Below are 22,340 nucleotides of genomic sequence, written 5' to 3' on the forward strand. Positions count from 1 at the left end.
TGAAAGCTTCCATTGCAGAGACAGACACTTAGTGATGCCAAAGAGAGCATCCTTAAAATTTTTACATCTATTTATTTACTACTATTTCTTTATTTACTGAGTTTTATGTGGTGTATTCCTTTCATGTATGTGTGTGAAGGTACCAGATGCCCTGGAACTGAAGTTACAAACAAGTGTGAGCTGCTATGTGGGTGCTGGGAATTGAACCCAGGTACTCTGGAAGAGCAGCCCGTGCTCTTAACTGCTGAGCCATCTCTCCATCTCCCTATCTATCTCCCTATCTATCTATCTGAAAGACCCCAGCTTAGCTGCTGTAATGCCATTTTGCAAAGCTTTCACACAAATAGATGTAAGTTCAAGGTAAAGTCAGCACTCCTAGGCGGTCAAACAGGATATCTGTGGTCAGACACCAGGCCTAGGAGGGGAACGAACAGTCCTGGGAAAAACTACATGTGCCCTAGATAGGGCCAAGTCAGCTATTATTATCAGATCTACATGTCCCCGAGGAACTTGTCCCCAAATTGACCCATCTCCTCATTCGAATTGACCAATAGGGTTCCTGTATCCATGCCTTTGCTTCTATATGCCTGCTCCGCCTGCCCGTTTCCATATAAAAGACCCCCTGCCCAGCCTGGGCGCAAGTCTTCCAAAGAGACTCTGATGCACGCAGGTACCTGTGCACTGCTCAATAAAACCTCTTGCCATCGCAGCCAGTGGTCTCGGACTGTTACTGGGTTCAGGGGTCTCCTCCTGAGGGAAGGCCCTCCCTGAGGGTCTTTCATATCTATCTATCTATCTATCTATCTATCTATCTATCTATCTATCTATCTATCTATCTATCTATCTATCTATCTATCTATCGTGTATGTGTGTGTGTGCGCGCGCGCGTGTGTGCATGTGTAATACAATCACTCATGCAGGTGAATAATGGACACCCAAGGACCATTTGCAAATGTTGGTTCTCTCCTTCCACCATGTGGCTCTCAGGGATTGAACTCAGGTCGGCGGCTTGACTGCAAGTGTTTTTACTTGCCCAGCTACCTCACAGGCCCCAAAGCTTTCTCAGAGTTCACAAGTAGATTCACGAAGGCACCTCCCCCCAGCAGAGAAATAATTGTGCCCATTGCCACACACTGCTTTGTCCTGGTTAGCTTCAGCTGTCATCTTGACATCCTTGGAAAAGCAAATCCTCAGCTGAGGAATTGCCTCCGTGGGACTGGCCTGGGGCCATGTCTGTGAGGCATTCTTTTTAATTTACTATTTTTTTATTAATTTTTTTTCATTTATTTTACATACCAACCACAGTTTCCCCTTCCTCCTTTCCTCCCATTCCCTCCCCCATTTCCCGTCTACCTGCACTGCATCCCCTCCTCCTTCATTCCGGAAGGGGCGGGCCTCTTGTAGCTGGATAACAAGGAGCACCCTGGGAAGGGAAAGTAGATGAGATCTCCAGGGTCAACTGGGGCCAGGGCGGGGGTGGGGTGGGGAATGGGAACATGAGGCATTTTCTGTGGTGATATTTTGTTTGTGTTTTAACAAATGAAACTTGCCTGAAGATCAGAGTGCGGAGCTAAGCCACTAGAGGCCAGGCAGTGGTAGCACACACCTTTAGTCCCAGGACTCGGGAGACAGAGGTTGGTGGATCTCTGTTAGTTCAAGGCCACCCTGGGCTATGCGAAATTGGTCCAGTCTAAAAGAGAAACAGAGCACACAAAAGTGATCCCAGCACTTGGATCACATGCCTTTAATCCCAGCACTAGGGAGGTGGAGACAGGAGTCCTATGGCTGTGTGGAGAGAGGAAGATAAAGCAGGACGAGACAGGAGCTCAGTACAATCGGAAGAGGCAGTCTGAGGACAAGGTCACCCCTTTTGTCTGAGCATTGGTAGAGGTAAGAACTCTAGTGACTGGCTGCTCTGTTTCTCTGAGCCTTCAGCTTTTACCCCCTGATAGCTGACTCTGGGTTTTTATTAAGACCAAAAAGAATTCCTGATGTATATATTAAGGTTTATTACTTATTATGTCTACAGTGTTCTGTCTGTATGTGTGTCTGCTTGCCAGAAGAGGGCACCAGATCTCATTACAGATCTCATTACCTCTGGGTCATCTTTCCAGCCTCTTATTTGTTTTTTTGAGACAGGGTTTCTCTACAGCTTTAGAGCCTGTCCTGGAACTCACTCTGTAGACCAGACTGACCTTGAACTCACAGAGATCTGCCTGTCTCTGCCTTCCGAGTGCTGGGATTAAAGGTGTCTGCCACCACTGCATGGCCAAAAAAAAAAAAAAAAAAAAAAAAAGACTATTAAAAAGAAAAGAAAAATGTGGAAATACAGCTCACTGGTACAACACCTGTTTAGTACGCATGAGGCCCTACATTCAGCCCTTGCTATTACACACACATACACGCGGTAGATAAATATAGTATTAAAAACTAAAGAAGAGAGGTGAAGTAGTTGTTAAGAGCACTAGTTGATCTTGCAGAGGACCAAGTTTGATACCAAGCACCCACATGGTGGCTCATGCCTATCTGTAACTCCAGTTCCAGGGGACCTGACACCCTCTTCTGAACTCTGAGGGCACCAAGTGCATACATGCTACACAAACATGCATGCAGGCAAAATAACCATATATGTATATATAGATGGTGGTGTATATGTAATTATATACCTTTATATTTCACATATATTTTTATTATATGTATATTATATATCATATATAATAAAAAATTAATAGAAGAAACAAAGCAAAACCATGAGTAAAAAGCACATTAAAATGCCCCTTCCAGCTGGGCAATGGTGATGCACACCTTTAATCCCAGCACTCAGGAGGCAGAGGCAGGCTGATCTATGAGTTCAGGTTCAGCCTGCTCTACAAAGTGAGTTCCAAGACAGCAGAAACCCTGTCTCAAAAAAAAAAAAAAAAAAAAAGAAAAAAAGAAAAGAAAAGAAACAACAGCAACATCAACAACAAAAATAACTCCCCTTCTCTCTCTGACTCCTCAGCTTCATGGGACACAAGGCAACGGGGCATCTCTGAGCTTTCGGGAAACACCTTTAGAAGGTGCCTTTAGAAGTTTCTCCCCTGACAAATATCATTTTGCCTTTGGCCAAGCCTGTATCTACTACAAAGTGGGAGGAGGTCCCCAATTTCCCAGTGAAAACCTGGAGACTGGAGATCAGGAAAAACAGCTGTTTATTCCAAAACAAAAACCACCCCCCACTGAGCGCCAGCTCTTCTCGCTGTCCTCATCAGGAAGTCGAAGGTGGGTTCAGCACAGGAAGGAAGAGTAGGGGAGGGGAGAGAGGCTGGGATTCAGAGGTGTGGAGGGTCCTTCGGTGGAGCATTTCAATCTGACATCCCCTCTGCAAGCCCCAGCCAGAAGGGGAGCTGCTTCCCTGCACGGGCAGTGCACACCCCATTCATGTGTGTTTGTGTGTTTACTGGGGAACAGTGGGGAAGACTCAGAAGGCCAGGTCCCAGCTCTGGAAGCATCGTGGTGCTAGTGGGGGGGGGGGGTGAGACCTCTCCCTACTATGGCTTTATTGAGATAAGAGGTCAAGGCTCCTGGGTCAGGCGGGTGAATGGAGGGTTAGAGGCTGGGGGGCGGGGAGGGCAGATCCCAGGAAGGAATCCAAGTTAGGAAGGGGGGAGGGAGAGACTGAGAGAAGGGGCAAACAAAAGCCGAAAGCTCCCGCACCCCTGCGATGCTGGGGGCTGAAGAAAGTTGTGTGTTCCGTGGGAGTGTTAAGCGCGCTTGAAGGGAGGCCCTAGAATGGAAGGGGAGCCCACGGAACTTCTATTAGCCGGGAGACTGAAAACCTGGCGCTGGATTTTAGGAGGATTGGTGGTGACATCCTACCTTCCTCGATGGTGAGACCCTGGCACCATCTATCCCATCCAGGCTCTTGGCGAGAAGGGATGAGCACAGAGGCCAATATTTGGTGGGGTAAGAGGGTATAAGAGGGAGAGGGCGGCCCAGAGGAGGGAGAAGAGCCCCCTCCTCGCCTTGGGGGCTGGGAGGGGGACATGTAGCCCTTTAAGAGTGGGGAATGGCCGCCCCCCTGAAACATGGCTATATGTACAGAGAACTGTGTGGAGGGTCAAATTGTGCACTGGGTGTTAGGGACTCCCTGGTGTGTTACGGGAAGGGGTGAAGGAGCACCCTTCTTGGCCTTTGCAGGTGAAGGTAGCAGTGGCCAATGCTCTCAGGTATCCCCACCCCAGGAACTGGCCAGCAGGTGGTTTGCCAGCTGTGGCATCTTCCCACAGGCCAAGATTCTAAAGAGAGTTTGGCCCTAGCTAGTGAGTTCTGATCTGGTGGTGGGGTCCAATTAACAGGGTTTGAGTGGGGTAGGGCAGTGATGCCGCCCAAGGGATGGGAAGCCCCACCTCTGCTACTGCTGTGAAGTCACTGGGTTGACCCTGTCACCGATCTGATGGCTGGGTGAGGGACAGTGGTGACACAAGGAAGAGTTTGGATGCACTCACCAGTGGGCGAAGGAGGCTGGCCAAGGCCACGTCTGGACCCAGGTATGTATTCAGATCAGGAGCGAGGCAGTGACATAATCAAGAAGGGCCAGAGTGGGGGAGGGGGACACTATCCGAGGGAGACAGCTGGCTCCACCCTAGTCCTGTGGAGGGAATGGGAAATGGCCTGTTGTGCTGGTTCCCCTGAAGGGAGGAACTGTAAATGCCTTGAGACCCCAGAGAACCCTAAGATGGTGGATCCTGGGTGACGAGGACAGTTTTAACGTGGATTCTGGGAGGCAGCGACGCCATGACTGAAGTGAACTCTGGAAATGATGGCATTTTTTGTTGTCATGGATCCAGGAGGTGATGACACCGTGGTTATGGGAGACCCCAAGGATAATGATATCACTGGGTCTCAGGGACCCTAGGTCACGGAGACACTGGGGTTCGAGTGGGTCCTGGGAGATGAAGACACCATTGGCTATTATGGCTGATTGGAGGTGATGCACCGTGGTTACAGTGACTCCTGATGAGTCATGACAGGACATGACTGGAGTGGGGCCTGGAGATGGTGACAGCATGGCTCTCGTGGATTCCTGTGGATTATGACTGTGACACTTAGATGGATCCGGGATGTGGCGATGCATGGCTGCATGAATCCAAGGACACCACAGTTGCAGTGGATCTTATGAAGTGGTGACATCATAGCTCTAGTGGCTGAGACATGAGACGTGGCAGAAGTAGATCGTGGGAGATGGCAGCACTGTGATGATGGAAACATCGGCACTATCCGTCCTAACAAGTCCTCTTGGAGAGTGCCACCACGAGGCATAATGGATTGTGGAAGGTAAGGACATCATCAGTCATGACACAACTAGGGAGACAAGAACATCATGGTTGTAGTGGCTCCTGAGAGATGAGGACAGCATGGTTCTGATGGCTCCTGGGAGATGATGGGGACCTATGGCTGTAGTGAATGCTGGGAAATGATGGGGACCTATGGCTGTAGTGAATGCTGGGAAATGATGGGGACCTATGGCTGTAGTGAATGCTGGGAGATGATGGGGACCTATGGCTGTAGTGAATGCTGGGGAATGATGAAGACAACATGGTTCTGATGGCTCCTGGGAGATGATGAGGTGAGCATATTGTGATGATTCTGGGAGGTGATGAGAACATGCTGTGGCGGCTCATAGGAGATGGTGATGATGGCATGTTATGTGGATCCTGGGAGGTGGTGACATCATGGTTGGGAGGAATGTTGGGAGACAATGGTGATATCATTAGTGGTGACAATTCCTGGTAGATGATGATGTGCTAGTTGAGGTCAGTCTTATGGAATCCTGGGAAATGACATGATTAACACTGGACCCCAACTGCTATGCCATCATGAAAGGAGTACACTGGGTAGCATTGATGATGTCATTGGCAAGGTCAGCGGCACATACACTCCAACCCTCTCCCTCCAATAGGAGATGGGGGCTCTGTTGACAGAGCTGATGTCTTTAGATATGGCAGAAAGAAGTAATGCCAGCCTTTGGCCCACCTATGAGTCCCAGGATTTAGAAGCCTCATGGATCAAAGTGGCCTCCTTGGAGCTGAAGCTCATCCGTGGGTACCATCCCCAAGGACTCACTGCACAAGCCCAACCTCCCTTTAGAGGTGCTGGTAGACATCCTGTTGGCCATGTCCCTGGGGTCATGGGAAGAAGCCATGGAGCTAAGTTATAGGGAAGCAAGACAAGGACTCTGATGACAATCACTACTGGTGGCCATCGAGAGTGGGGACCGCCTCAGAAGGGAAATCCTTTATGATGATGTCCAGGCGATGGAGGGCATCATCGCCAGCCTCCTACAGACAGGTCACTGTCTTGGCATCCCCAGTGCTGACACCCTCATAGTACATCTCAGGAAAAGCCGCTTTCTCTGGCATCTTTCCAAAATGGTCTTGGGCTGGACACGCCCAACTTTATCACAACCCAGCACAACAGAGGTGTCCCCTGGTGTCATTTCCAAGCAGGTGGTAACTGGTGGTCACACCACAGCAGGGCCTCCTCCTGGAGAGGTCCCTGGGACAGGTGGTCATTACTGGTAATGACATCGCTTGAAGAGGCACAGTCCCTGTGATGGCGCCATCGGGCAAGGCACCTATTCTGGTGATGGCATCACAGGAGGGAGGCAAAATCCTGTGACAGCACTGTGGGAAGGAGGCCTAATCTTTAGTGAGGACACACGGCAGGGCACGGTCCCCTGCAGTGTGTTCCAGGAAAATGGCTTAGTCTGTAGTCATGGCATCGTGGGGCAGAGGCATCTTCTCCACAGCAGAGAAACATCTGGACAGTTTCAAGAGGCCTTGGAGCTCAGGATGATATCAAGAAGTCTCAAGAAGTGGGAGACTTGTCTCTGCAGTGACATCACAGAAGAAATCTTTGTTTCTAGGGATGATGGGATGGGACAAGGCATTGTCTGTGGTGACATCACAGGGAAGGAGTCTCTGGTGATGTCATGCAAAATGGACACAGCCTCTAGTGATGACCTCACGGGCAGGCCTCTTCCTCTGTGGTGACCTCATAGGAAGGAGGTTTAGTTCCTGCAATGACATCATAGAACACAGACATATTTGCTAGCGATGACCTCATGTACAGGCCTCTTCCTCTGCGATGACATCATGGGAAGGAGGCCTTGGTTCAAACAGTGACAAAGTAGGAGGAGAGATCTCATCTACTGTGACATCCCAAAAGGAGGCGTGGTCTCCGATCCAAGGGCCCATCTGGTCTCAGACCCTTGGTGTGTATGATAAGCCTGTGATGGAGATCTGGGCTGGGAGGAGGGGGCCTCAGAAGCCGCAGCCCCCAGCGCTCTACCCTGGCCTCAGACAGTCACTTCATTCTTGCTGGCAGTGCGCAGGTGCTGTGGCAGGTGGTGCCCAGGAATGAACTGAAGCTGCTCCAGGGTTCCCTGGCGCTGGAAGGGTGGCCGGCGGGCCAGTGTGCCCCCACCCCCCCCTGCATCGGACATCCAGGCTGGCTGAGGAGAGCCATGAAGGGCGTGGTGATGGTGGGCATGCAGGCCTGATGGAGGCAACCCATGCAGTGGTGTGGGGGGGCCCCCCAGGCCCCAGCAGCAGGTTGGAGTGTGAGGCAGCCAGGCTGGCCCTGGTGGTGGGGTCTGGAGGCAGTGCAGGACTTCGTGGTGGTGACAGCAGGTGCTCTCGACTCTGGCGGAGGGCCTCCGGTGAGGACAGCAGCAGGTGTTCCTGAGACACCAGCCGCGCTCGAGGCAATGTGAACTCATAGCGGGAAGCTCTGCCATCACCCAGCAGATGCTCCTGAGACATAACCCGCCGGGGGTTGGGTGCCGGTGCCAGGCCCAGCTCTTCGGGACCACCCCAGCCATCCATGCGGTAGCCACCTCCAGTACCAGGCCGCCGCAGTGCATGCAAAGGCAGGGTTCCACGGGGCATCTCTAGATGTCTGCGCTTCAGGTAGGCTTCGTCTAGATCTTTCTCAGCTGGAGGAGAAGAAAAGACAGATCCCATGACAACCCAGAGCATCCTCAACCGTATCACACTCCACCTAGGAGGTTTTTTTTTCTTTAAAGATTTATTTATTTATTACACATACAGGTTGTGCCTGCATGTATGCCTGCAGGCCAGAAGAGGGCACCAGATCTCATTAGAGATGGCTGTGATGGTTGCTGGAAATTGAACTCAGGACCTCTGGAAGAGTAGCCAATGCTCTTAACCTCTGAGCCATCTCTCCAGTCACCGCACCCAGGAGGTCTTAATGTTTGAGCAACAAGAGTCAGCAAGCTAAGCAGGGCATGGTGGTTCACACCTGCAATCCCAACTCTAGGGAAGCTGGGTTTGAGGTCAGCCTGTGCTACACAGTGTGTTCGAAGACTCATTCTCAGAACAATAAAAAAAAACAAAAAACCCAACCCAAAATATTTCAGGTAATACTAGGAAAAAACTCGGTAGGAAGATTGGAAGCTTTTGAGCTCCCCACCACCCCACTGCTGTCCTTGGAACTCAACACACCTTCCCACCCCAGCCCCGCCATTGGCTAAGTTCCCTTTCCCCAAGCTCACCCAATCTCTTGAGAGAGGAGTAGCGATTCAGTTCTGATTTCACAGCAGCCTCATAGGATGGGGGAAGATGCGAGAGGTTGTGGAAGGATCGAGAGCAGGACAGCGTGGAGTAGTGCAGGGAGGGGCTGGGTGGTGGCATGGCTCGCCAGTCTGTGGCGGGGGAAGACCAGGTTAGTGCAGCCTTTCTTCCTCAGAGCAGGTTCCAGAGCCTCGCCCTCCTCCCTCAGACCCAGGGATCCAGCGCCCAGCCCTCCTCCCTCAGACCCAGGGACCCAGCGCCCAGCCCTCCTCCCTCAGACCCAGGGACCCAGCGCCCAGCCCTCCTCCCTCAGACCCAGGGACCCAGCGCCCAGCCCTCCTCCCTCAGACCCAGGGACCCAGCGCCTAGCCCTCCTCCCTCAGACACAGGTTCCCAAAGCCAAACCCTCCCTCAGACCCAAGAATCCAGAGACCAACCCTCCTCCCCTAGGCCCGGAAGTCCAGACCCCAGTCCTCCTCCCTCAAGCCCAAAGGCCAGATTCCATCCCTCCCCCTGATATAGGAATCCAGGTCTTACCCCTCCTCCCTGAGACCCAGGGTCCAGTAGCTCTTTGCCCTTCTCCTTTAGACCCAGGAGATCCTGCCATCCCCGCCCCGCGCAGACTCAAGAGTCTGAGGAAGAGTCCAACCCTTCTCCCTTAGACCTAGGATTTCAGACCCCAGCCCGCCTTTCTCAGACCCAGGGGTCCACGCTGTAACCATTCTCCCTCGGACCCGAGATTTCAGGCTCCAGCCTTCCTCCTTCAGAGGTCTGGGGCTTGGGAGGTGAGAGATCTGGGGTTCTAGCCTGCGAGAGCTCCAACCTTTAGGAGCCCCTCGTTTCCCACCACAGTGGACAGGGTTGTGGTTGAGGATGAAATCACATTCCAGGTTGGGGACCGCTGGCATTTGTCAGCACCCACTGAATCCTGGCCCCAGCTGGGGATGCATTCCACGCATCTTCCCAAAACTTGACGGAAGGAGATCACCACTTCCGGTGTCCTCTCGAGGACACTGCAGCTGCCTTGGTGGCCAGCCCCACGTGAGCATCGGCTCACGGGGGTCTTACTGGGGCTCCACCCAGCACCAGGCTGGGGCTGCCCACAGTGAGGGCCTGAAGGACCCCGACTCCCAGGGCGCCTCGGCCCTCTGCGTACCCAGTGTGGCAGCGCGGTGCTTGGGACTGTTGACGTTGTAGTGCAGGTTATCTGAGGGACCGAGAAGGGAGGTGACGTCACTGTCATCGCCATCCCAATTGACACTTGCCTGGAAGTGTGTCACTTCTGGCTCCCAGTTTCGTGCCGCTCCCACCCCCTCATTAGAGCCCCACAGGTTGACTTATTCTATCGGTCCCATCGAGGAAACAGAGAATGGGGGCTCAGGATTATGGCTGAGAATGAGATGTCCCTCTTATTCACCCCGATACCCAGGCCAGAACTCTGTTGGTCTCCGTATCACCTCTTGGTCTCTCACCACTCAGACCTGGTGGCCGCTCCTGACTCCACTTCTGTGCCTTGACAGACACCCTCTCTCTGAATCATCAGATGTGCCAGTTTGAGGTGGGAAGCCCTGTAGCGGCTGTCCCTCGGGCACTCAGATGCCTTCTGTGGGTCACCATCCCCAACAGGAAAAGTGGACCATGTGGGCGGTGCCCGAGGCTTGCCACAGGGCTGTTGCACATTCTGTAATACTGGTCTCAATGCCTCAAATCTCTTCCTTCACCTCTTTGCCTGAAGAATGAAACCTCCCTCAAGATCTAGCTCGAGCCTTCACAAAGTGGCTCATGACTGCAGCCCCAGTACAGAGGAGGCTGAGACGGAAGAACTGCCATGAATTTAGGGTCGGCCCAGGCTACAGAAGCTCCCGGCAGCCTGCGGCACAGTGTGATACCTTATATTAGGAAAAAAAAATTAAACCTGATGCTGTAATCCTAACATTTGAAAGATGTAGGAAGGAGGATTAGAAGTTCAAGTTCAGCCGGGTGGTGGTAGCACACGCCTTTAATCCCATTTAATTCCAGCACTCCAGAGGCAGAGGCAGGCAAATTTTTGTGAGTTTGAAGCCAGCTTGGTCTACAGAGTGAGTTTCAGGACAGCCAAGACTACCCAGAGAAACCCTGTCTCGAAAAACCTGTCTCCTCCCTGCAGCCCTGAATGGGCCCAGACCCTCTTCTATCGCTGCATGGGCTGTAACCCCGCCTCCAGAGCCTCGTTCATCTCATCTCTTTCCTCAACATAGGTTGCAGATTCCAGAACATAGTTCTTTTACCTCATCTTTATGTTCTTTTTCTTTATTTCTTTTTTCTTTTCCTCTTTTCAAGACAAGGTTTCTCTGTAATTTCGGAGCCTGTCCTGGAACTCACTCTGTTGACTACACTGGCCTCAACCTCACAGAGATCTGCCTGCCTCTGCCTCCCAAGCACTGGGATTAAAGGTGTGTGCCACCACCACCACCTGGTATCATCATTTTTTTTAAAGGTTTCACTGTGTAACCCTGACTGGTCTTGACCTCACAGAGATTCACCTTCTTCTGACACCTGAGTGCTGAGATCAAAAGCATGAACCACCAAACCTGACTTCCATTTTATGTTTTTTCAGGCTGGAGAGGGGAGCCAGAGCTCTATGCGTGATAAGTAAACATGCTATCACTGAACTACATCCCCAAATCCCTTCCTTTTGGGTGCTAGGCAAGTGGTCTACCCATGGGTCCCACTTCCAGCTCCTCACTGGTCCATTCTACCCCTGAGCTGCATTCCTACCCCTTGGTTTTCTGGGCTAGGTTCCTGCTATTTAACCCAGGCTGCTCTCCACCTTCTGACCCTTCTGTCTCAGCCCTCACTGAGTTCTGAGATCACAACTGAGTGCTTCGACATCTCACTGCTTTGCTCCCTGCTTGAAACACCTCAGTGGTTCCCCACTGATTTCAGAGCGGGGACCTGAGCTCAGCCTGGCACCAGAGAAGCCATGATGTCTGCGATCTCAGGCGTAAGAGCCCCGTAAGTTCCGCTGCAGCCAGGCAGAGTTCCTGCAGCTAAAGCTACTCTTCTCTCTGGGAAAGGCCCGCCCACCTCCCTCTCACCGCCCTCCCCATTTCCTGTCTCAAACAAGACCGGAATTTTTCTTGTCCACTATGGCCCCTGGGATTTCTCTCAGGATGAGTAGAATGGGCGGTGAAGGGAGAGGGTCAAGGCTGATGGATGGAGACCAGAGTGGGGCCAAGGAACCAAGTGGGAGAGGGGCGGCACATGAGGAAGAAGGGCAGAACCACAGGGTTGAGGGCATGACCAGAGATGAGATTGCATCTGTCACTTGCACTCACCGAGGTTGGAGGGCTTCATGGTGTTGTAAAGGTTCTTGGGTGTCCTGGGAGGCATGCTTTCTGGGCCTCCTAGCCCTGGGGTCAGAGAGCTGCTTCGGGCCCGGTCTGGGCGGGTTGTAGGTCCTGCTTGATGCCTCAGAATGTCCACCAGAGCTCTGAAAATGGTGGATGGATGGATGGATGGGTAGTCAGGGACTGGGATGGGAGGGACATGGAGAGGCCCAGGCTTCTTTCCCCCTCCCTATTCTCTTCTGTAGGGAGTCTGCAGGGCAGAGAGATGTAGTCCATCTTTGACTAGGCACTTTTTTTCTCTTTTGGTTTTTCGAGACAAGGTTTCTCTGTAGCTTTGGAGCCTGTCCTGGAACTAGCTCTTGTAGACTAGGCTGGTCTCGAACTCACAGAGACCTGCATGCCTCTGCCTCCTGAGTGCTGGGATTAAAGGCGTGAGCCACCACCATCTGGCTAGGCCTTCTAAGGTCCACCTTTCTCAGCCACACTTCCTGACTGACATATTCCTCCAAGAACTCTTTCTGTGGTCCATCCACATACGTGTTCCTGTGTTGTCTTGCCCCACCATGAACCTTATTACTGTTTCTTGGGTGGCCTTCCTCGTTGCAATGAAAGATGCCCTACTCGTTCACTTAGGCGAACCTCAAACCTTTTGGAACTTTTCCCCTTTCCAGTCCTCCCAAGTAGACCTCCACAATACATCACCATCATTTCACTGCTCCGCGCCTCTCCCACCCGGAAATCACGGTCGGCCCCCATACAGGATGTCTAGGTATTGCAATGGCCTCTGTCCACCTCTAGTGGCTCTTCATAGCACAGAGAAGAAAAGCAGCCCCTTTCTGCTCCGCCTCAGACACCACGTGCACACCGGACACCTCTGGAATGTGTCTGTGCCCTCTGCCTGGAACGACCTCACACAGTAGCTGCTTGACTTTTATCTCTAATTCCTTCAGGGTCCTGCTCAGACTCTTTCCGATCTTCAACTAAACAAACCTCTCCCTGAAACCAACACTCCTTCTCTTAACACTGTACATTGGTCCCCCCCCCCCCAGCAGTTGTCAACGTCTAGAGTTACGTGGCATATAGGCTTTCTGGTCTACCACAAATATTTTATGAACATTTACTCAGCTAGGACTCTATATGAATCAGCTCAGTTATTCTTTAGAATCCGAACAAACGGAGGTCTGTTTTTAGCCCTACTGTCTATGCGAGGAACCCTAGGCACAGAGACCCCACATCACATAGATCACAAGCAGAATGCTTGGGCTTGGGACACAGGTTTATTCAGGATGGTAGGGCTTTTGTCCCATTCTGTATCCCCAGCTACTGTCCCACAGAAAGTTTTTTTTTTTTTTTTTTAAGAAATATTGGTTTAATGAATGAACTCTCCCATCCCAATTCTTCTCTATAGCCAGGCCCCAGTTAATTCCCACCACTAACTTGGACCCCACCCATCCATGAAGCCACACCTTAAAGCTTCCACCTCCCACAGCGCAGGCCCCGCCCCCAAGAGCCACCCCTATCGCCCAAGCCACACCCCCAGTCAGGTTGCTGGGCCTCTCAATGCCCAGCTTCACCTCCCAGCAGTAAGGCACCGCCTCCATCAGATTGCTTGGCCTCCCAGTGCCCCGGCTGCTGCTGCGTGCTCCCTCCTGTCCCTCCAGCCCCTCCGCATGCCTACCTGGGCACGTTGATCTCCCGGTGCGCTCTGGGCGCACGCGACGCCTTGCTGAAGGCCACTTTGGCACCGACGCCCACCGCCAGGGCGAAGCTGATGACTCCGCACACTACGTAGGCCGTGCTGCCCCCGGGGCCCTCGCCCCCACGACCCCCAGCGCCCCCGGCCCGACCCCCTTCCAGCCACCCTGCCTGGCCCGGTCCCGGGCCCCCGCCCGCACCCCCAGCGCCCCCGGCGCCTCCGGCTAGAGGCGGAGGCGTGGTGGCCCAGCGTGGCGTGTCGTAGTTGGAGCAAGAGGCCTGCGCCAGGCGCATGTGGCGGTGCTCGCAGCAAAAGCGGTAGTGGCAGGTGCCGCAGCAGAAGCGGTAGGAGCCAGTGCTGCAGTTGAAGGTGGCGTCGTACTGGCCCATGACATCGTAGTAGCCGTGGCAGAGCTCGGCCGGAGGGGGCGCCCGTGCCGCTGCACCCGCGCCACCCGCGGGGCTGGTCTTGGTGGCGTTAGCGCCGGTGCCCGCCGGGCTCCCGCCGCCCGACAGAGCCCCGGTTAGGCGCCGCAGGTGCGCGAGGAGCGCAGGTAGCGGGCCCGGTGCCACTGCGCTCGTATCGTTGGATGGGCGCGCCCTGGCTGGACCCGCGGCGGAGGCCAGCAGCGCGATGCTCCCGAGAAGCAGCAGGGCCCGCATGGTGCGCGCCGGGACGCCAGGCTGCGGATCCCGGAGCTGAACTGCAGGGGTGGAAGGGGAGGGCAAAGGGAGCAACGAGAGGGGAGTGAAACGGGAGAAAAGAAAGGTCGGCGGGGATGGAGGAGGGGCTTGTAGAAGTTATAACGAAGGGAAGACTTGACAGAGAAGGAAGGTGTGAAGGCAGAAGGCGGAGGGGGAGTTGAGGAAGATGTGTGGGAGGGGGTGGTGAGCGGCAGCCGGGGACCGCGGAGTCCAGGAAGGAGGGAAAGAAGAGAGGGAAAGAAAGAGAAGGGAGGGCAGAAAGAGGTATAGGGAAGAGATGATGTGGGGCAGCAAGGCAATAGAGGAAGCAGATGTGAGGAGGGGAGGAGGGAGGGAGAAAGAGAGAGAGGGAATGAGAATATGAAAATTAGTTCAGAGCCAAGCCACGAGCTAAGCCTTGTTCTCAACATGGGTGCAGGAACACATAGTGAAGTGGGCAGTCATCATACTGTCTTGTCCTATGAACCTGTAGAACAGCTGACAGGCATGCAGGTGATGTCCCTGTGTGACAACCTGAGATGCCTCCTGGTACTGGGGAAGAAAAAAAAAAGAGCCTGGTATGATGACACATGCCTGTAACCTCAGCACTCTGAAGGCGGAGGCAGGAGGATTATCTGAAGTTTGAGGCCAACCTGAGCTATAGAGTTAAGTTTCAGGCCAACCAAAGATACATACGGAGACAAACAAACAAGCCTACAAAGGAAAGTTGTCTTGGTAATGGGGACACAGTATAGTTGGGAACTACTGGCTTACAGCTATTTGGTTCTCAATTCTCCAAACATTCCCTAACTCTTTCACACACGCGCACACGCACGTGTATGCGCACGATTTCATATACAAAAGTGTCACTGCTGTTCACAGTTTGGGAAAAAACATGTTCGATGTGGGAGTGATAAGAAGAGAAATGTAACTGGGGAGGTGGGTCAGAAGGGCAGGTCGGTTAGCTGTCTCCATGGCAACGGTCCAGGCAGGTCAGGAACAGACCAGAGTGGGCAGGAGAAGTTACAGGGGTGTAAAGACAGTCTGGCAGGGAGCCGGGAGAGCAGAGCTCCACCACAAGGCAGGATAAGCAGCTCAGAGCCGGGGCTGCAGGCAGAGGCAGGCTCTGGGTGGCTCCCCTCAGAATCTACCCCTCTTCTCGAATGGCATCTTGACAAACCCCAGAGAGACCAGCTGCCCAGGAGCTTCCTTCCACAGACTCAGCACGAAGGCTGTGCCTAGTGCGTGGGACAGGGACTCCTGGAAACAACCCTTGGATCCATGCCTGAGGATCCTGACCACCCTCCCCAAGCTGTCAGGAGCATCAAGGCTGGAACCTCGAATAAAGCAAGTGCACAGTTTCCTGGGGGTTTAGGGTTGACCTTCCAGAGAGATGAGGGAGCGGCTAGACAGAATTGTCACGTGTGCTCAGACAACTGAGGAGAAACATTGAGAAGTGACAGACCCATAGGGAACTAAAACAGCAGATGGGGGGAAATGTATTAAAGAAAAAAATCATTAGGTGATTTTATGTTTTGTTCTGTCCACTGTGCATGCCTGCATGCCTCTCTCTCTTTCTCTCTCTCCTCTGTGTGTGTGTAACTACTGTCAACCAAAGTGCTAGACAGTTAGTACGGGAAATGGTTTTGGAGTACTGGGGTTTCCTAAGATTTGGCTCCAACTCTTCTATCACATGGAGTCTCAACTTTTTTCTTTTAAACCACTGAGTCTCACTCTAATCCAGGCTGACCTGTAACTCACTATGTAGCCCAGGCTAACTGGAAACCAGTGAATCATTCTGCCTTAGCTTCCCAAGAATTGAGATTACAGGTGAATGAATGCTCTCTCTCTCTCTCTCTCTCTCTCTCTCTCTCTCTCTCTCTCTCTCTCTCTCTCTCTCTCTCTCTCTCTCTCCATCCCTTCCTCCTTTTTCCTTCCATCTCTTCCACTCCTTCCAGCCACTCTTCTGCCTTCCTGTCCTTCCTTCTCCTTACTTTTTGCTTGATATTATTGTAATAAAGTCTATGGAGCCCTTGCTGGCTTGAAACTCACTATGTAACTAAGGCTAACATTGAACTCCAATCCTGCCTCTACCTCCGGAGTGAGTGCATGCCTGGCCTTCAACTTAGCTTTAGGTTAGACCTCTTCCCCTAAACTCTAGCCTAGAATATTTCACGGCTTACTGGGTGCTCTCACATGGGTGTTTATAGGTACTTTAGAAGTGCCTTGGTTCACTTGGTTGAAGAGTTTGGTGACACATAAAAAAATTAAACAGATCTGGTGGCCATCCAGTCTGCTTGAGATGCTGAGGCAGAAAGTTTGCAAACTCAAGACCTGCCCGAGTACATAGTGAGTTCAAGGCCAGCCCAGTTTAGCAAGACCCTGACTCAAAAAGCGAGCTGGGCGGATAGCTCAGTGATAGAGCACTTGCGTAGCATGCTGGAGGCTGGGGGTTTAATCCTAAATACCACACACATATTAATTGTAAGTTACCATAGAAACCAGCAATTCCACTTTTTTGTGTTCACCCCCAAAGAACTAAATACATATGAGTATACAAAATGCACGCACCAAAGTCCATAGTATCTCTATGCATTATAAAGAGAAAGCAGAACTGACTCAGGGAAACAGACAGCTGGATAAACTGATATGATCCATCCATATAGTAGACTATTACTCAGCCTTGAAGAGGAGTTACACCCAGAACTACGGATGCTACAACACAGATGCATCTCCAAGCTGTGTGCTAAGGAAAAGTAGCCAGAAATGAAACGTTACATAGTTTATAAGCTCACTGACATGAAATGCCAACAATAGTCAAGCCCATGTAGACAGAAATCCTATTACTTATATATTATAGCTGGAAGGGAGGGCTTCATACACAGAGGGCTTCCTTTTGCAGTGGTGAGAATGTTCTGGAACTAGAGCAGGCAAAGTGACTCAGTGGGTAAAATTGCTTACTGTTAAGCTGGCAACCTCGATTGGATCCCCTGGGTTTCAGATGGAAGAAAGGGAAAAGGGGATTCCTAAAAGTTGTTCTCTGACCTCTGTATGTGAACCATGGCGCACATGCATGTGTGTACATGAGCACACACACACAATTAAAATAAAGTTGATCATCACACAACATAGGGAATGACAGATATCACTGAGTTGTACATTTTAAGGTGCTAAATCTAAATTTAATTTTTTCCCAATTTTTAATTAACAATTTTTGCCCACTCCAATCAGTTTCCCGTGCCTCCCCCCTTCTCCCCGTCCCTCTTGCCATCCTCTCTTTTTCCCCTCACCCTCTCCTCCTCTGTTTATCTTCAGGAAAGGGCAGGCCTCCCGTGCATATATCAGCCAGCCATGGCATTATCAAGTTGCAGTGAGACTACGCACCTCCTCTCCTATTAAGACTGGACAAGGTGGCCCAAGAGCAGGAAAGGGTCCCAAAAGCAAGTAACAGAGTCAAAAACAGCTCAGGCTGTCACTGCGAGGAGCCCCACAAGAAGTCCAAGTTACACAACTGTAACGTGCAGAGGGCCTAGGTCAGCAAACTCTCTGGATGGCGGCTCAGACTCTGTGAGCCCCTATGAACCCAGGTTAGTCGATTCTGTGGGTTTTCTTGTGGTGTCCCCTCCTCTCTGGCTTCCTCCCCCTCTCCGGCAGGATTCCTGGAGGACTGTTTGGTTATGGGTCTCCGCATCTGTTGCCATCACTTTTCTGAGCATTTTTGTTGTTTTGTCTTTTGAAACAGTGCTTGGAACTCACTATATAGACCAGATTGGCTTGAACTCATAGAGATCCACCTGCCTCTGCCTTCAAGTGCTGGCATTAAAGGTGTGTGCCTCTACATCCAACCACATTTTACCCAAAATCTTTAAAAATGGAGGCAGGCACGATAGCGCCAGCTATCATGGGAGGTAGAGGCAGGAGGGTCAGAGTTCAAAGCACAGTGAGTTCAAGCTTAATCATGACTACATGAGACCCTGTCTTTAAAAACAAACAGCAGGTGGCACACACTTTAATCCGACACTTGGGAGGTACAGACAAGCAGATTTGTGAGTTTGAGGGGCAGCCTGATCTACAGAGTGAGTTCCAGGACAGCCAGGACTGTTTCACAGAGAAAACCTGTCTCAAAAAAGCAAAAACAAAAAACCAAAATGGGTAGATGACATCAACAACTTCCCTGTTGAGACTGTCTTGACTTCTTGCCTCAGTCTACCCAAAGTACCCGAAGTATTCGCCCTTTCATTTTCCTCTAGGCCAGCACTTCTCAGCCTTCCTAACACCGCGACCCTTTAATATAGCCCCTCCTGTTGTGGTGACCCCCAACCATAAAATTATTTTCATAATTCATAAGTTCATAACTGTAATTTCGCTACTGTTATTAATTATATATAAATATCTGTTTTCCAACAATCTTAGGCGACCCCGAGAGCCCAAAGGGGTTGAGAATCATTTCTCTAGGCCATTCTAGGGTCATGCCCAAGAACTCTCTACTTTCTCGCCCTTAGCTCTTGCTGCTGCCTGTGTGGCAGATCTCTGCCTGCCAGCCACCCCCCCACCCCGTTCAGCACCTCTCACCGAGCATCCCAGCCAGTCCCCAAGCAGCCCCAGACCTGCTGGGGTTCCCGGTCCTGCTGGGTGTCTTCTAGAGTTCTTGTGCATTTGTCACGGGATGCACACCTTGTCTTGCTATGCATCTTTCACGCCTAGACTAGAACGTCCATGAAGGTGGATGGTTGGATCTACATCTCTGCTTTTCTACAGCACTCAGAATCAGTGTCTGGTACATGTAAATGCTTGGGAGAACATTTATATCTCGGGAAATGTTGAAGCAGGTATGAGAGGCGGATATTCATATCCCACCCACCCTCCAGATTAGAAAAAAATTTAAGAGCTTCTATCGGTTTCCTATGCCCCACAGTGCTCAGACTTGGGGCTAGTCTGTAAACCTGGGTCTCCAGGTACTAGTCTAGATGGCTTTATCCCACACACAGAGAAGGGAGGGGAGACACCTAGAGAGTCAGTCTTTCTGAGAGTGGCAGACACAGCCCTATAGATCCCTTCATTCTTTGAGCACTGACATGTACAATGAGAATTTGGCTGAAAGAATGAAAGCCATCTGGACTGATGGGGCGGAAGGCAGCTGTCTCCCTTGCTCAAAGGCTGGGAGTTGACAGAGGACAACCATCTGCAGATGCAGCAGCCAGTGCAGACACTGGAGACGGGGGAACTGGTTCTCTGTTTCCCTCACACAACACCGCTCAGACTCATAACAGGATCGATACATAACAGACCACAGGACACCTAAGCAGTGGCCCCAAAGCAAGGACACTCAGTGTCATCCTGGCGATGCACCGATACCTCCTTCCAGAGCACGTGTGTGACGGTGTGCACACACACATCACTCTACACGGACATACAAACATGTGCATGTATTTTAGCCTTCAGTACCCAAGACTCAGATGTCAAGGCACACCAGAGACATTACACCCGAGGCCAGCTCCCTGCGCTGGCGCAGGCAGGCAGGCATCCACGCTCATCCTATCTCTGTCATGCAGCCTTCTAGGTGCAAGCACACTCCGGGTCAGCTGTGCAGAATCTGCAACTGGCTTGTGAGAACTCCTGTGGAGCCTACATACCCGCCCCATTCCCTACTCCGCCCCCAGCCCTAGACCGCCCCCAACCTCTAGTTCTCACTCACAAGTCAATGTCCTCCTCCACTACCAGAGGGGGCGGGTGGAAAGGGAGGCCCAAACCCCCGGTTCTTCCAGCTGCTGCACCTTGCTTGGTTCTCAAATCCAGCCCAGGACTTGAGAGATGCAAGGAACAGAGAAAGAAAGCCAGATTTGAGAGAGGAAGCCCCCAACAAGTCCTATCCCATCCCTGCTAGCTGGGGGTGGAGAATCTTGGCTAGGATGGCGGAAGTGGGTTGGGCTGGGAAGAGTGGAGTGCCTCCTGAGGGTCCTGGAAGAGAACAGCAGCAGGTGGGGGAGGCTGGTGAAGGGACAGAGGAACAGGATCCAGGAAGAGGGGAACATAGAAACAAAGAAGAAGACAGAGAAAGAAAGAGAGTGGGAGACCCAGAGAGGGAGGAACAGAGATGCCGGGGAGTTGGGGTGGGGGGGGGGGCAAGAGAGTGAGAGAAGTGAGACCCAGAGAGGGAGGGCATAACCAACAAGGACCAAAGCCTCTAAAATGGCCTGAGTGGGGTCTGCAGGTGGCAGTGGTGGAGGCGGAAGCGGGAGAGCAGATCAGGGCAGGGGTTGGAGAGCAATTGGAGGGGGTTCCTAGGAATCTCGGGGATTGGGAAGGCAGTTTGAGGTAGGAATGCGGAAATCAGGCAAAACTGAAGACCTGTGGAAGAAGGGAGGGAAGCGGAGCCGGTCCTGGCTACCGGGAAAGATCCCCCAAATCCTCGCCAGAGGAAAGAGTGGGTCTCCCCCACCCCCCCGCATTACATGCAGCTCTACTCTATCTGGGCTGTCTGAGGTCCCTGCCTAGACAGACACTCAGTACATCCTCTTGTCAGGACCCCTGCCTCCATCCAACCGGCTGTTTTCTCTCTCCTTTTAACCCGACTCTGCCATCGGGTCCTTGATTCGGTCCCTCTGCATCTCTGCGTCTGTCTGGGGCTCTGTCCCGGATCTCTGTCTGGGGCCTCCATCTCCAGCCTCCCCCGCCTGGAGCTGTATCCTCCCTGTAGTCTCCACACCCAGTACTTCTGTCAGGGGCTCTCAATCTCTGCACGCCTGTCCCAGGCTTCTGTCTGATTCCCATCACGGCATTGCCTCCCCATCCCAGCCCTTTGAGACCCCTACTCTTAAGCAGGGTGGGTGGGGGGCGTTGCGGAGGGAGCTGTGTGTTCCCGGCGCAAAATAGACTCCCGTTGCCATGGCGACGCGAGCGCGGCCTCGAGACGCAGGCTTCGGGCTGGGTGTGCGGAGGGGACACCTGGATCCGGAAGGCGGGGGCCGGGGCTACGACGCCCGTGTCCCAAAGGGCTCCGGAGGATTGGTACTCCTAGGTCCCCGGGGAGGGTATGCTGGACTAGGGGTGACAGGCCTTTTGGGAGGGGGCTGGGCTGCCAGGATCCGCGGTGGTGGTGGGGTGAGTCTGATTGTCAATGGGATCGGACTGGTTCGTGCATCCTTGGCGGACACAGGATGCCTTCTAAGGGCTTCCAAGACTGGGGAAGGAATCTGTAAATCTTGGGTGAGGGTTTGACGCGGTGGAGGTTGAGGGGGGCGTCTGTAGAGTTTCAACACTCTGATCTCCTTAGGGGCTGCAGAATTCTGCGTCTTGGGCGAGTACGAACCACTGAGCAGCAGCTGTCCATCCCATCTATCCATCCATTCATACACTTGTCCTTTCCTCTCTATTCCCCTCTTTCCCCCGTGCCTCAGTTTCCCCCTTATCACCAGGTACGGATGCGCTCACCTCACTTTCCGGATGCGGGACCCTCGGGGAATCGGGGGTGGTAGCGTGGGGGCAAGCCAAGGGAGGCAGCGCGAGCGCGTGTCTGCCAGCCAGCGGGGCTGGGCGCGCGCGCGCGCCGATGGGGGTGGGGGCGGCAGGCAGCGTGGCGGGGACCCTGGCCGGCAGCTCTTTCTCGTGCAGATGCGCACCGGCCCCCCCAGTGCAGATGTGGCCGCCGCCAGCCCTTGCCTGTGTCTCGCCGGCTTGGAGCTCAGAAGAGGCGCCTCCCCCACCCCACTTGCAGGAGACCCCACTTTCTTCCTCCCACAGACCCCTGTAGCCCCTCTGATGCCCCCCAAACCCAATAATGGTTCGGTCCTCAGCCACATCAATGTTTATTCTCTGAGACCGGGTCCCAGTTGTGACATTCCTTCCCCCTCCTTTTCCCGCTCCGTGAAGTGGCCCGGGGCCCAGCCCCGCCTCCACCTTTTCCTTAGCCAATTCCCACCCAGCAACAGGAGTCTCATTTGCATTTCCGGGACCAACTGTCCAATAAGAAGGCAAAACCACGCCTTCTCCCCCACGGGGGCAGTTCTCCTGGCGGACTGCACCACTCTTGGGATCCATGGATGAAGAAAAAGGCATC

At 52.7% G+C, this 22,340-nt stretch overlaps 1 protein-coding gene across 1 annotated transcript; it reads right to left on the minus strand.

The window, feature by feature from the left end:
- Nucleotides 1-3,039: 3,039 nt before the first annotated feature.
- On the minus strand, nt 3,040-22,339 carry Shisa7 (shisa family member 7). The gene is given in 7 exon segments (XM_057758283.1): nt 3,040-7,579; nt 7,581-7,978; nt 8,558-8,707; nt 9,733-9,783; nt 11,894-12,048; nt 13,584-14,304; nt 21,721-22,339. Coding segments are annotated over 7 exon segments (2,334 nt in total). The 3' UTR covers nt 3,040-7,339.
- Between the last annotated feature and the right edge of the window lies 1 nt (nt 22,340).

The sequence above is a fragment of the Chionomys nivalis genome, chromosome 2 (genome assembly GCF_950005125.1).
Source record: "Chionomys nivalis chromosome 2, mChiNiv1.1, whole genome shotgun sequence".
Taxonomy (NCBI): Eukaryota; Metazoa; Chordata; class Mammalia; order Rodentia; family Cricetidae; genus Chionomys; species Chionomys nivalis.